Below are 15,305 nucleotides of genomic sequence, written 5' to 3'. Positions count from 1 at the left end.
TAATACTTTGAGCTCAGACTGACGTTTACTGTGGAAACATGACCAATCAACATTAAGGGAAACTCCTTTGGTAGTTTGTGGCTTGTTTATATAACAGCAAAAGGATTCTGATAATTTTCCTCTCAATAAAGAGAAATTAACTGATTTTCCTGATGACTCAGGTGCATAGTGATATGCCTGCCCTTGTATGAAGAAGATTCTATGGTTTCCTCTCCTTTGGCTATCACATCTGTTCATTAGTCAATAGTTCCCTCTTATTTGCTGCGCTGTGAAAAAGCAAAGTGGAAAACCAGACGACCAAATTTATAAGGTTAATAACTTTTAAAATTGCAGTAAGCTTGAACACAAGGATAGATCTCTACTTCTTGAAGCTTTGTGCAAGTATTTTTCTTGGTTGCTGAAAACTCATTGCTGGTAGATTTGTGTTCATGTTTTCTTTTTCTTTTTTTTTGAGATGGAGCCTTGCTCTATCACTCAGACTGGAGTGTGGTGACATAATAATCTTGGCTCACTGCAACCTCTGCCTCCTGGGTTCAAGCCATTCTCTCGCCTCAGCCTCCCAGTAGCTGGGATCACAGGCGCATACCACCACACCCAGCTAATTTTTGTATTTTTAGTAGAGATGGTTTCACCACGTTGGCCAGGCTGGTCTTGAACTCCTGACCTTGTGATCCACCAACCTCGGCTTCCCAAAGTGTTGGGATTACAGGCGTAAGCCACCATGCCCGGCCCGTGTACATATTTTATGTGTTTGGTTGAGACTACCATATCTGGTCCCTATATTCATGAAATGTTACTAAGTTTTGGATCATTTGAATGTTTACTATTATTTTTTGAGATGGAGTTTTGCTTTTGTTGCCCAGGCTGGACAGCAATGGCGCAATCTTGGTTTACAGCAACTTCTGCTTCCCAGGTTGAAGAAATTCTCCTTTCTCAGCCTCCTAAACTGGGATTACAGGTGCCTACCACCACACCCGGTTAATTTTTTTGATTTTTAGTAGAGATGGGGTTTGACTTTTTTGGCCAGTCTGGTCTTGAGCTCCTGATGTGATTCACCCGCCTTGGCCTCCCAAAGTGCTGGGATTACAGCCGTGAGCCACTGCACCTGGACTTTTTTTTTTTTTTTTTTTTTTTTTTGAGACAGGGCTCACTTTGTCACCCAGGCTGGAGTGCAGTGGCATGATCACAGCTCACTGTAATGTTGAACTCCTGGGCTCAAGTGATCCTCCCATCTCAGCCTTCCATGTAGCTGGGACCACAGGCGTGAACCGCTGCACTCAGCTCCTTTTTATATTTTCAAGTCTTATAAAAAGTTTTTTTGTGTACAGGTTGCTTTTACTCTGATTGTTGATAACAAATCTTTTGCCCAAACCAGAGTAAGTTACATCCATGCTAACCTAGAAAAAAAACGGCTTTGGTAAAAGCCTCTGATGTTTAAGTTTCATGAGGCATTCTGTGTTTAATCTTAATAAACATCATTAGTAAATATCTCTGTAATACAAAGGAAGAATCCTATAACTAAAACCTAGGAATGTATTTTTGTACAATACTAATTGTTTACATATTAGTCCATCTGTTTTGATTTTTCTACTTGGAAGCACGATTTCTATCTTTAATGTCTTCATTACTTATTGTTTTAATGCAGATGTATGTACTGAGGCACACATCCATGATCACTTATTGTACTGCTTCAAGTGTTTTAGTGTGGCAGTTCTTTCTGGGAATCCTTCAGATGCTGTTAAAATTCATTGACCCTCATGTGTAAACAGGTTGGTTATTGTGTTGCTGTTTACATACAATTCTTACCTAATTTCTCTCTTCCTTCCTTGTAGAACTGTTTGCAGGAGCAAGAGACCTGTTCCACCTTTCCTTTTCACATCTCATACAGAATTTCTTTCTGCTTTTATTGCCTAGCACAGGGGTCAGCAAATCAGGTCGTATCTAATCCACTGCCAGTTTTTCTATGGTGCGTGAGGCAAGAATGGTTTTTATGGCATTAAATGGTTGAAACAAAAGTAAAAATTATATTTTGTGATGTGAAAATCTTTTGAAATTTAAATTTCATGTCCATGAAAAAATAAGGTTTTATTGGGATACAGCCATGGTCTATTGCTGCTTTTTCTGCCATAAGGACTGAGTTGAGTAATTGCAAAAGAAATCGTATCACTTACAAAGCTTAAACTATTTACTGAGCAGCCCTTTACAGATAAATTTTGCTGACTCCTGGCCTAGCTGATTGTTTGCACATGGTGCCATCCCTTCTTTTCCTTTTTCCTGTACTCCAAAATCCTCTTAGCTGGTTTTTCAGAGATGTCAGCCTTCTTTTACTTTGAATTTATTTAATGATTCCATAAACCAAGGCATGGATCTCTCAATTGAGTTAGAGGTATCTGATCAAGCCTGGAACATTCAGTTCCCAGTACTAACTATTCTGTATCCTATTTTTACATACCAAAAATATTATTGCCAATTATAAGATGAAAACATTTGCAGTTATTTTTATTTATTTAGCCTCGCTCTTTAGTTTCAAATGCTTAGTGAGTTAAGCTGTATTAATCTGCTGTTGTGAAACTTATGTTATCTGTCATTACAAGGGAGAACTAGACCTGTTTCAGTAGCCAGAAATCACTTTTCGTTTGATTTTTTTTTAAAACAGAAAAGCCACTTCAGATTTCTCTCACAGCTAAAAGTGAGGGTTGTATAGGGTAAGAACAATCATTGTGCTTCAGCTATAAGACACTTCAACCTCTTTGGAATTTTTGTAAGTGCTGCCACCTCTGTTTCATTGGAATTGATTAGTACCTTGGTAGGGTGATCATATGCTCTCTTAAGATACTTCTAAGAGCAAGAAGGGCACTAATTCCTTGAGACCCCAGGACTATAGGCATAAACTGGGCCTGTCCTGACAGAATCAGGATTATAAGGTACCTCTAACTTTAGGAAGTGGCAAGCTTCTGCTGTTTTTTAATTTTTATTTTTTATTTTTTTGAGATGGAGTCTCGCTCTGTCACCAGGCTGGAGTGCAGTGGCTCGATCTTGGCTCACTGCAACCTCAGCCTCCCACGTTCAAATGATTCTCCTGTCTTAGCCTCCCGAGTAGCTGGGACTACAGATGCCCGCTACCACACCCAGGTGATTTTTGTATTTTTAGTAGAGATGGGGTTTTGCCAGGTTGGCCAGGATGGTCTCAATCTCTTGACCTTGTGATCTGCCTGCCTTAGCCTCCCAAAGTGCTGAGATTACAGGGATGAGTCACTGTTCCCGGCCTTTCTGCTCTGTTTTAACATGCCACCTCTGAATTATTTGTCCCAATCAGAAGGCAGAGGAAATAGTGAACTTAGCCTAAATAAGAATCTATCAAACTTAGATTCTTTCTGAATGTAAATACAAAGTGGCATCTCTGTTTCAGTCACTAGTTTTTTTCTTTCATAATTTAGAAACACATATGTCCATTTATTTGGTCATAATAGAGCCATAGTATATTAAACTTCTATTCAAACATGTAGGTTTTGTTTGTGTTTTTTTTTTTGAGACAGAGTCTCGCTTTGTCGCCCAGGACAGAGTGCAGTAGTGCATTCTTGGCTCAGTGCAACCTCCACCTCCTGGTTCAAACGATTCTCCTGTCTCAGCCTCCTGAGTAGCTGGGATTACAGGTGCCCGCCACTACGCCTGGGTAATTTTTTTTACTTTTAGTAGAGACGGGGTTTCACCATGTTGGCCAGGCTGGTCTCCAACTCCTGATACACCAGCCTTGGCCTTCCAAAGTGCTGGGATTACAAGGTGTGAGCCACCGCACCCAGCCCAAACATGTAGGTTAAAGGTTTTATATTTACTTACTTTAGATACTGACCACATACAACGTATTATTCAAGAGTCATGTAGAAAAATGAGGTCCAAAAGAAACTTTATTTACATAGAGATAATAAAGATTTCAATAACAAATGCTGAATAATTAAGCTGTAGGCTGAGCAGAAGTCCACGATTCACCAATTCTGTTTTATGGAAGTAGTATACAACTATATTTGGTATTTTCCCTCAGTTTTCTGGTATTCATGAAACTTGAAAAGATTCAGAACACTTTAAAGGTAACTTGTTGAACAGCAATAGAAATGAGATGATGTACTTAGAAGTCAGTCTCTCACAAAAAAGACGTTATATCCAAGTTCTGTTAAAGCCCCAGCCAGCAAGGCCCATAAAGGAATGAAGACATAGGACAGATTCATGGTAGTAAACTGTTCCAGTTTAGCACAGAGTGCGAGGCAGAAGGCTAATTTAAGTAACATTGCAATGAGGTACCAGGCTTTTTTTTTAATATTGTGTGATCCATGTCGAGGGTCAAAGCCAGACTTACACCGCCCAGCCATTTTCACAATCAGCATGACAAGAAGGATAGTATCAAATATCCAGACTGGAATAAATATGAGGAACCAGTTCCAAGGTGCTTTCTCATCCAGTTTCAACACCAACATGATCAAGAAGAGTAACGTGAAAAGCCAGGTGAGCAGTACTCTCTGAGCCAAGGACATTCTCATTTAAACAGTTTAAAGAGGCTGTTGCAGGATCGAAAAAAAGGAAATATACCCTAAGAGAAGGAGAAAAAGTCAAGATTGTTTTGATACCAGAAAAAATAAATCACTTCCATTCCTAGTGAACAAAGCTGGCTCTTTCCCAACTGACTTCCTAATTGTGAAAACATTCTAACATTCTACCACTCTTCCTTTCAAATCCTATAAAACTTACAGTGATTGTTGACATTATATCCACCATTCCCTACAGCCCATGACAAAGTACAATTTTTAGCAAATCCCCAGTATGAGCTCTATTCAGAATGTCAGGTGATTCCTTTTCAGTGCTATCATTGGAGTCCAGGCACTTATGACTTTATTCCTGCACTGCAAAGATGCTCTTAATCTTCCTCTACATTTGCAAATCTGTAATTTTTCATTCAATTTCAAGGGGTACAAAGAAAAAAACATTCAAAGTAGTGAAAAGGGTAGAGGTGATATCAAGCTGAGAAGAGAGTTTTAAGAGGAGGGAATGGGAAGAGTGTGTGGCTCATGCCAGTAATCCCAGTACTTTGGGAAGCCAAGGTGGGCATATCACTTGAGCCCAGGAGCTACAGAGGAGCCAGGTCAACAGAGTGAAACCCTGTCTCTACAAAAAATAAAAAACTGGCCAGGCGTGGTGGTAGTCACAGCTACTGAGAGGCTGAAGTGGGAGGATTGCTTAAGTCCAGGAGGTCGAAGCTACAATGAGAGAGCCATGAGATCGTGCCACTACACTCCAGCCTGGGCAGCAGAGTGAGATCCTGTCTCCATCAATCAATCCATCAATAAAAGGAGGGAATGGTTAATAAAAATCACAAGGATATCAAGTAGAATTAAGATTTTAGTAGCTGGGCACAGTGGCTCACGCCCGTAGTACCAACACTTTGGGAATCCAAGGCAGGTGCATCTCTTGAGCCCAGGAGTTCAAGACCAGTCTGGGCAACATGGCAAAACCCCATCTCCACTAAAAATACAAAAAGTTAGTCAGGCACGGTAGCACATGCCTGTATTTCCAGCTACTTGCGACGCTGAAGTGGGAGAATCACTTGCACCCGGAAAGTTGTGGCTGCAGTGAGCTGTGTTGCACACTGCACTCCAACCTGGGCGATGGAGTGAGACACCCCCAGCCGTCTCAAAAAAGGAAAACAAAAAGATTGTAAAGAGGTTGTTGGGCTAAATAATATAAAAGTCATTGATAACACTGGATTTTCACATAATTTGGAACTTACATTCTTAAGTTCTCACTTATTTTCTCATAAAAATTCTTACATTTCCTGATTTAATATATATATTTTCTTTTAACAATACTCTCACTGGTTTGTGGTATAGTTTTTTGGTTTTTTTTTTGAGATGGGATTTCACTCTTGTTGCCCAGGCTGGAGTGCAATGGCAAAATCTCAGCTCACTGCAACCTCTGCTTCCCGGGTTCAAGCGATTCTCCTGTCTCAGCCTCCTGAGTAGCTGGGATTACAGGCGCCCACCACTAAGCCCAGCTAATTTTTGGCATTTTTTAGTAGAAACAGGGTTTCACCAAGTTGGCCAGGCTGGTCTCGAACTCCTGACCTAAGGTGACCCACCCACCTCGGCCTCCCAAAGTGTCTGCCTCTTTTCTAGAATATTTTCAGTTTTTTTCCTCTAAGGTTCCATTCAGGTATAGAATATTTTCTATTTTGCGCTAATGCTAAATTTGCTGATTCTTAAAAACTTGGAATTTTGATTGTGAATCCATAAAACTTAGAAATAGCATTTATTATATTTAATCTTCACATATAGATTTATGACATGTTCCTCGCTTATTCAAGTTTATTATACTAATCTTTATGACTATTTGGAAAAAGGATAAGTAGAATGGGAAATCAGAAGCCAGAGACTGAATGCAGTTGGTTAAGGAGTAAACAGAAGATCCAGAAATGGAAACAGTGGAGAACATTTTATTCCTTTGAGTCATGTGGAGAAGAGAAAATGAAAGGTGAGGTATATGAAACTGAAAGAAGAAATTTTCAGGAAAGGAAGAATTTAATTATGACTATAAACAGAGAAATAAGGCAATGGGGAATGACACTGAATATGAGAGAGGACACTGGACAGAAAGAGAAAAAGATCAGAAGGTGCTAGGGATAGGAATAAAAGCATGCAAGGTAGAAGGAAAGATGCAGGAAGGAAGGGTGAAGAAGGAAAAGGTGAAGAAATTGGCTAAATGAGCCAAATGCCCTAGATTAGTGTGCTCAATTAACTATATTTTAGAACCAATCTTGATGGTACTGTGCAACATCTATACTACTTTAAATGGTGGCTATTCTTGTGCAAGAGAACACATCTGTTTTATTTCAACAATTAAGCATGAGTCTCCTAACTCACCTCTTTCCCCTTATATCCATCTAGTGGCAGTTAAACTTATTTACTTAATTGGCAGAGGCTTCATACTGCAGTACTTTTTGCTCCTAAGGAGTAATTTTTCTGTGTTGGTTTCCTGTCCTGGCCAAAGGCTGCCATATAGTGGGATGTGTGGCTGAATTTGGAAGCAGGGTTGGAGGGGTCTGTGTTAATAACCATGGATGGATTTCATCCTGTAAACTGCACAATCCCCATCTCCAATCAATCTGGCCGTTTCTATGAACCTCTAAAAAAAAGGTTTACTTTTCCATCTGCCATCGGATAAGACAAGCTTCATTCTTTTCCTTATGATTGGCTGCACTCACCATGGTTTTAGGGCTGGAGGTGAAAGGATGCAAGTAACAATCTTATCGTTCCTATAAGATGTATAATATGGGATGCCAGAAAATTATGTTATGTTCTTGCACGAAAATACCCTCAATGGGGAAGCACTGCTGATACTTAAATGACGACTGAAGGATTGTATGCTTGCATACTGAACTACGACTACGACATACGACCCCAATTTTACATTTACGTCTTCATCAATTTAGGCAGTAGTTATGTTTCCGGCTATTCTCTTCACATGAGAGGTGGAAGTGCGTACTCCAAAAATGTGCTCAACTAAAATGTTTCCCATTTAAGGTGGTTATTTCTGGCATTAGGAAGACAGTTACGTATTTGTCAATGATTCTTAATTCATTTTTAAAACCTTCGGAGTTACCCCCGTGTGGAAATATATAGAGCCCTACCGACATTGCCTGCGTCTGAGTATCAGCCCCCATTTCCCTTCTCTCGCCACTGCCAGTACTCTACCAAGTGAGCCTGCCTGATCCCAAAGGTAATTTTGCTTCATGAGCCCAAAAATTATTCCTAGTGAGTCAACTTCGAAAAGCCCGTGCTGCAACAGCCTCGGCCAAAGGAACAGCGTTCTGCTTACAACTTCGCTGATCTGGGGGCCTACTTGCCTCTGGAACTTCAGGACGTTCCTGAACTATCCTTGCCCTTCTGCAAACACCGATGGTCGGCTCACGGCGCCCCACCCAGACGTCCCCCGTTTATGGGCTGTGGGCCCAGCACACGTTGAAGTTTAACACGGTTCCTGCTGGATGGTCACAGAAGCCCTGGAACCAAGAAGGTGTGTGCGCGTTTGGGGCTGGCTGTGTGATGGATTGGGGGTCGGTCGCACAGCCCACGGAGGAATCCGGAGGCCAGCTCAGGTGCACCGTGCGGGCTAGGGCAGAGCCTTGGACTCACCTGGCAACGCCGCCGGCGGGACAGCGGGGACGGGCGCGAAGATCAGGAAATTCGCCAGTGTGGATCCTTGTCCTTTTCCGCACTTTTCCCCCCATTAAATCCAGAACCCGTCACATGATAATTACGAAAAAAATTTCAGTTCCGCCTCCCCAACCCACCGCGGTAGAGGATCTCACAGTTCTACCTCAGGGCCGCGCCCACATCCGGGGCTGGTTCTCACTGCCCCTGAGTCTACTCTATAGGTAGAGAGGACGCCAATCTGGATTCAGAGGCCCCTTTTCTCGCTTCAATTGGACCATTTGTCCGCCAGTGCAAACCAACCGACCTTTCCTTACATTCGGATTCGACAGAAAGGCGGCAATAAAAGAAGCCATTGGTTCCGCCTCTCCACTGTCACGGGTTAGGAAGGAAGTCAGTCCAAGCTCAGCCTGGAGTTTCCGTGCTCCCATTGGGCCTACAGATGTTAATCAGACCAAGCCGGCGCTCAGCTCCGCCCCCTCGGGGCGCCCCACCCCTTCTCCAGTCCTCCCCGCCCGCGCGCAGTGACTGCAGGCTCCGGCGCAAAATCCTGCTGGAGAGGGGGTGGGGCAACGCTTTGGAGGCAGCGCGCCCGCCGTGAGCCTCGTTGTAGCTCCTCGGGCTCTGGCGGCGGCGCTAGCTTCGGTGTCTCCCGCGCACACCTCAGCCGCCTCCTAGCGGCGCGGCGCCTGCTCCTACGGTAAGAGCGGCATCACCTCCGCGCTCGGATGGGCCGTGTGGAGGTCATCGAGTTCTGACAGAATCTCGAGGCTGGATCGGGACGAGGGAGGAGAGCGGTTGTCAGGATGGAGGTGGGGGCTCCCGGGCCAACGCGTCGCCGCCTGCGGCGGGTGACTTTCCAAGCAGTCTCCAGTAGCTGAGGGGCCAGGGTCAGCCCTCATTCGGCCGTTGGCGAAGGCTCAGCCGCCTTCTTCCCGAGCCCGCGCGGTCTTCAAACCTTAATGGTGACGGGCCGAAGCCCAGCACCGCCGCCCGCCCCTCCGGCCCCGCTCCCAGGCCCCTGTCCTTTGCTTCCTTCCCTTGGCGCTGTGCTGAGGGGTCGTCGGGTCCTGGAAGAGCGTTCAGGGGTCTCGGGTGGCGAGCCCGGCGGGCGGGGAGAGGTCGGCTAGCGGCCGGAGGAGCGGGCTCGGGAGGGGGCGGTGGCTCGCGCGCTGGAGGAGGTGGAAGGAGGGTCGCTGCCCTGCCCCCTCTGAGCAGGCGGCGGTCGAGTTTTCTGCTCCCAACATTACCGAGCGGGTACTGAGATACTAGGCACCGGCCTTAAGGGATATTTCCCGTCTGGAAACAATGCCCTGCTCCGTCAGCATGCTACATCTTTTCTTATTTTTATCTGCCCAATGTTGACAGCCGGCGTTCTGGTATTGTCCTTCGAGTTATGGCTTTCTAACTCAGCACCTCTTGTGTAACTTTAGGGATTATTCTGTCACTATCTGTCACCCTTTTTATTTTTAGCCTGGCAAAAACAAGGAACTGCTTTATACTAACCTCGGAAGTACAGGATCTGGAACAATTTATTAATCTCAGTGTGTATTTTACGTGCCAAGTAATTTGAAATTCATGGTGAATATTATTTTGTAGTTTTCAGTTGCTTTCTTTGTTAATAGTATATCGTGCTTATGTTTAGACTAATTTTTAGGTGTGATACTTTGATTTTACAGCTTTTGGTTAGCTTTTGCCATTTTTAAACGTTTGTATCTTTTTTTTTCCTCCAAGACATTGGCTAGAGACTTACTATGTGATCTTGTTTTCAGGTATTTTTGTAAAGTTTATTTTCTTTCAAACTGGGCCTTTTTCACCATATTTTTAATATTGGAAGGGGAATTCTGAGAATTTGGAAACTGTACACTTTAGCCTAAAGGGCCATAAACTAGCATAACAATTTGAAATCCTAATTTGGATATGGTGTATGGACTGCAAATTTTAAGAGAATGAAATGGATATGCTTTATCGGTTGTAGTGGCTCAACCTCCATAACCTGGAGGAGAGGAATCTGGAGGTCTGGGGAGAATGAGCCGTGTCTGGGACCAGACGCACAGTGGTTCCAGGAATTTTTTTTTGCTCCAGAAATAGCCTGCCTCCCACACAGATTAGCTGTCTGAATGCGTCTGATAGTTTTAAGTTAGGTGTTAATGAGGTAGAGAGTTTTCGTGTTCTAATTTTGACCACTTTCTGGTACAGCATGAAAATGTGGTCAGTAAACAAGTATAGTATACAATGGGGGCACTCTTGCATAGTCAAGCCTCCAAGAGTAGACTTTTTTTGAGCCCAAACTGGCACTGGACAGTTGGTCCTAAAAATAATGACTCGCCCAATTTGTAAAGCATGAACCTTTTTGGCTGGTCCATTTAATGCAAAATTGCAAGGAATTTGTAATGAAAAAAACATCACTACACTGAAGAGAATTTAGGGTGGCATGTGGATAAAATGAGAATCAAAATAGTTGGACTACTTGTATATTATCTTATTTAACCTTTTAGTCCTGTGAGATGGGTACTGATTACCGTCATTTTATAGATAAGCAAATCAAGACTTAGTTTAACTCATATGTTCGAGATTTCTTCTCGAGTCAGTAGAGAATGAGTCAGTAGAGGTGGGGTTCACACCTAAGCAGTCTGATTTCAAAGCCTGCATTCCAAGCCCTTATACTGTATTGTCACAGTGTAATTGGCTTCGTGGAGACTTTATAGTAGGATACTACTGAGTGGAAAATAATGCTGCAAAACCATAAATTGAATCCACTGTTGTACACAATAACACTTTGAGATGTAGGCACTGTTGGATGTTGCTGAAGGTAAAGGGATGGAGTCACCTTCTCTGTATTTGAGGAGCATCCATTTGGTGGGAGAGATGGATATTTGAACAAATGATGATAATACGATACAGTGTATACAGATTGAGCATCTGTAAACTGAAAATCTGAAATGCTCCAAAATCTGAAACTTTTTGAGTACCAAGATGATGCTACAAGACACTTGACCTCATGTGATAGATTACAGTCAAAATACAGTCAAGCCGGATGTGGTGGCTCACGCCTGTAATCCCAACACTTTGGGAGGCCGTCCCTGGTGGATCACGAGGTCAGGAGTTCAAGACCAGCCTGATCAATATGGTGATACCCTGTCTCTACTAAAAAAACAAAAAAAAAAAAAAAAAAAAAAAAAAAAAAAAAAACCCAAAAAACAAAAAAAATTAGCTGGGCATGGTGGCATGCACCTGTAAGTCCTACCTACTTGGAAGCCTGAGGCAGGAGAATTGCTTGAACCTGGGAGATTGAGGCTACAGTGAGCCGAGATCACACCACTGCACTCCAGCCTGGCTGACAGAGTGAGACTCCATTTCAAAAAAAAAAGAAAAGAAAAAGAAACAGTAAATAATTTTAAGAGAGAACTGGTTGAGTTTGAGGGGAGCTACCACTGAAGCCTAAAAGGTCCGGAGGTGGTGTTCATAGATGGGGAAAGAGGGCATTCTATGCAGAACAGGAAGAGGCAAAGTCTCATAACAGAAATATGGATTGTTGAGGGAATGGTTATTGTAACTTTATATAAAATATATGTGTGAAGACCAGCTTTAAATGATAATGGTATGTAAATGTGGTTGGGCAAAGTGAGTACCACCCAGTTTTGATGATCAGAAATTGCATACTTAGATACTAAAATTATAGAATAACCTCAACAGTTCGTCCATTATTGCATGTTTATTTATCATTTACCTTCACTACTTATTTTCCCAGTGCAAATTAAGACTCAAGGAAGAAACCCAAAGTGACTGTTGCCATCCCTTAACCCCTTTACCTGGTCTGTAGCCACATGGAGTCATTATTGCAAACTTCCATTTGCATTTATTTTGACTGTCTTTTCTTAACTCCTACTTGATACATGATAGTGGAATCGAACATTTTTATTTTGAGACAGGGTCTTATTCTGTCTTCCAGCTGTAACCTTGAACTCGCAGGCTCAGGTTGCCTCAACCTCCTGAGTAGCTAGACCTGCAGGCGTGTGCCACTGTGTCCAGCTAATTTTTAATTTTTATTTTTTTGTAGATACAGGGTTTTGCTAAGTTGGCCAGGCTAGAGACCTCAAGTAATTTTCCCACCCTGACCTCCCAAAGTCTTAGGATTACAGATGTGAACCACCATGCCTGGCCCCAGTGTGTTTTAAATTGGGATTGCCCTTGAAAATCTGAGAAAGTCGCATGCTTTTGTCTTCTCAGATTAATGCAGAACCATAAATACTCAGATTAAATTTACAAATCTGAAACATCGCTTGATGACCAGAATCATATGATTAAGTAGAAAATATTAAGTGACATTTAGGAAAGCTGCATTTTTAGTACACCTTGTTAGTCTTATGCAAATTGCTAACGTGACACTAAAGATAGAAATGAATGTTCAGGTGAGAAAACCTGACTGCTCCCTAGAACAGGTAGTTTTAGAGCACTAGGAATGAAAATATGCTGGATCTCATTCTAGGTAGTGAACAGGAACTGGGGCAGGAAATAGCCGTGGCTGAACCACTACCTGATAGTAATCATAACATGATTAAATTTGACATTTAATGAGAGGAAGTAAAGGGTAAAAAAGTGCATAGTATGCAGCTTTCCAGTTGCAAAAACAGTACAAGAAAGGAGCTGTTAAAAGTATATCTACAGAAATTTTAAAGACGTATAGTCACTCATATTTGTTGCATGAATAAAAGTACTTTAGGAAGACCTGTATAGGATCTGTTACAGATAGCAGAAAATTTATAAAAATTAGGTGGCATAAGTTTTGGTGGTCTATAGACCTAGGTTCAAGTCCCAATTCTACCGTCCACTGATTGTGTGACATTGGACTCATTATGTAATTTTTTGAGGTTCAGTTTTATTTGTTCATTAAATGGTGTTACCTACTTTGTGAGATTTTAAGAATTAAATGAAATAATGTATGTAAAGCACTTGACATACTCTTAGTTTCTGAGACTAGCTAAAAAAGTGATTGTTGCAGTTATTTGACTAAGCTGAATAGGTGTGTGTGTGCACACGCACACAAGTGTTGTAAAATAACTTTTCCCAGATAGAATAAGAGAAGCCAGAAAATGGCGAACAAGCAAATAAAACCTTAAAAGGAGGCAATAGAATTCAACAGGCAGAGTTGAGTGAAGAATCATTTCAGCCACACAAAAGAAGGGAAAGTATTGGGAGAGAGCTTCACATGATCAACTTTTTTTTTCTGAAGAAAGTGTATTAAACTCATTAAATCAGGTGGAGTGCATAAATAAGGTTTTGCTATTCTAAATGACAATGAAAAAAATCAGTGAAGTAGGTTTTCAGTGAATGAAGTGTATAGGGAAAGGGACTTTTTTTCTCAAATCTCTTAACTGCTTTCTTTTTTATTTCTAAAATTCTTTGACAGAGAAAAGCTATTAATTGTATAGTCACGGGAATGCTTGTTCTATCTTGGGAGATAGAACAAGCTGATTTGACTGCACGGATTTCCTGTATGTGTCTTTTGGGTGTTGGAATGCATTAATGTATCATTTGTTGAAAAACAAACATATCTTCTTGTTCCCAAATCTTTACTTTTGTAGTCTCTGTCTTAACGAGTGAATGAGGTTTTTTTTTTTTTTTTTTTTTTTTTTTTTTTTTTTGTTGAGACCAAGTTTTGCCCTTGTCGCCCAGGCTGGAGTACAATGGTGTGATCTAGGCTCACTACAACCTCCATCTCCTGGGTTCAAGTGATTCTCCTGCCCCCCAGCTAATTTTTGTATTTTTAATAGAGACACGGTTTCACCATGTTGGCCAGACTGGTCTTGAATTCCTGACCTCAGGTAATCAACCCGCCTGGGCCTCCCAAAGTGCTGACATTACAGGCGTGAGCCACCACACCCAGTCTTAATGAGGGTTCTTTTAGTGTCCAAGCCAAGAGTTATGTGGTTCCTCTCCGTATCTTTTATTACCAGTCAATCACTACATCTGTTCCTTCTGTCTGCTAATCATCTGTCTTTCAATCATGCCTTGTCCCAACACCAGCAATTAAGGAAAAACAAAACAAAACAACCATTGGCACTGACTTAGTTCAGACCCTCATTATTGTCACCAAATTATTTATCATTTACTTCCTCTTAATTTAGCCTTACACTAATCATTTCCTCACACAGTTTCCTTCAGAATAATTTTGCTGAAATACTAACATAATCATATCAAAATTATATCCTTAGTGTCTGCACTTGATAATAAAGATTTGATCCTTCCATATGTCTTAAAACTTCAGACAATACCAAGTAACTTGCATATGTAGGCTTGGTGTTTTCTTTGTGGGAAGAATTTTAACTATAAATTCAGTTTCTTTAGTAGACAAAGGCTTACTCAGTTTATAACTTCTTGAGTTAGCATTGATAGTTTGTATTTCCAAGGAATCTGTTCATTTAATCTAAAGTTATTAAATTCATTGGCATAAAATTATTCATGACATTCCCTTATTAATCTTTTTACTGTCTATAAGACATATAGTGTTGTTCTCTCATTCAGACTCTGATGTATTTTCTTTTTTCTTTCCCATTCTCCTGGCTAGAGATTTATTGATCTGTTTTATCAGTCCTCTCAAAGAACCAGTTTTTAGTTTTCTGTATTGATTTTCTATTTTCAGTTTCACTGGTTTCTATTCATCTTTATTATTTTTGTTTTTACTGTTTATTTTGCATTTTATTTGCTCTCGATTTGCTGGAATCAAGTTGGAAGCCTAGCTCATAATTTGAAACATTTATTCTTCTCTGAAATGAGTGTTTAATTCTATAAAATTCTCTCCTAATTAGTGTTTTGACTGTATCTTACGAATTTTAATATGTTGTTTTCATTTTCATTCAAGTTTAGAATCCTTGATAAATTCCTTTGTGAATTCTTTGACTCCACTGGTTATTTAGAAATATGTAGATGAGTTTCCAAATACTTGCTGATTTTTCAGGTATTTTTTAGTTACTTATTTCTAACTTGATTTCGGCCTGTTCAAAGAACATACAGTGTATGTTTTGAATCATTTTAAATTTATTTAGGCTTGTTTTATGGCCCAAAATATGGTCTACCTTGGCCATTGATGTATTCACACTTGAAAAGAAT

The 15,305-nt window shown here is 41.2% G+C and overlaps 2 protein-coding genes across 7 annotated transcripts in view; one reads left to right on the top strand and one right to left on the bottom strand.

Annotated features, from left to right (window-relative positions):
• Nucleotides 1-3,887: 3,887 nt before the first annotated feature.
• TMEM60 (transmembrane protein 60) lies at nucleotides 3,888-8,538 on the bottom strand. Its single transcript, XM_017523133.1, has 2 exons — nucleotides 8,178-8,538; nucleotides 3,888-4,582 (listed from the first exon to the last, which is right to left on the bottom strand). Exon 2 carries the CDS (start codon nucleotides 4,530-4,532, stop codon nucleotides 4,131-4,133), a length of 402 nt encoding a protein of 133 aa, XP_017378622.1. The 5' UTR covers nucleotides 4,533-4,582; nucleotides 8,178-8,538; the 3' UTR covers nucleotides 3,888-4,130.
• Nucleotides 8,539-8,695: 157 nt separating this feature from the next.
• Nucleotides 8,696-15,305, top strand: part of PHTF2 (putative homeodomain transcription factor 2) — a 169,337-nt gene continuing 162,727 nt past the window's right edge. For 3 of the 6 annotated variants that reach the window (XM_037736568.1, XM_017523128.2, XM_037736569.1), the window contains exon 1: nucleotides 8,697-8,895. The gene's annotated coding sequence lies outside the window, so the exon portion shown is untranslated. Of the gene's footprint in view, nucleotides 8,896-15,305 lie in introns of all 6 variants that reach the window. The other 3 variants (XM_017523130.2, XM_017523131.2, XM_017523129.2) reach the window with 2 other exon arrangements.

This window comes from Cebus imitator, unplaced genomic scaffold (assembly GCF_001604975.1).
Source record: "Cebus imitator isolate Cc_AM_T3 unplaced genomic scaffold, Cebus_imitator-1.0 Scaffold26, whole genome shotgun sequence".
Classification (NCBI taxonomy): domain Eukaryota; kingdom Metazoa; phylum Chordata; class Mammalia; order Primates; family Cebidae; genus Cebus; species Cebus imitator.
Note: the sequence above shows the minus strand (reverse complement) of the source record. Positions and strands in the feature narration are given on the sequence as shown.

Coding starts and splice junctions, on each gene's coding strand:
- TMEM60 (XM_017523133.1), bottom strand. CDS start 4,532: ATGAGAATGTCCTTGGCTCAGAGAGTACTGCTCACCTGGCTTTTCACG.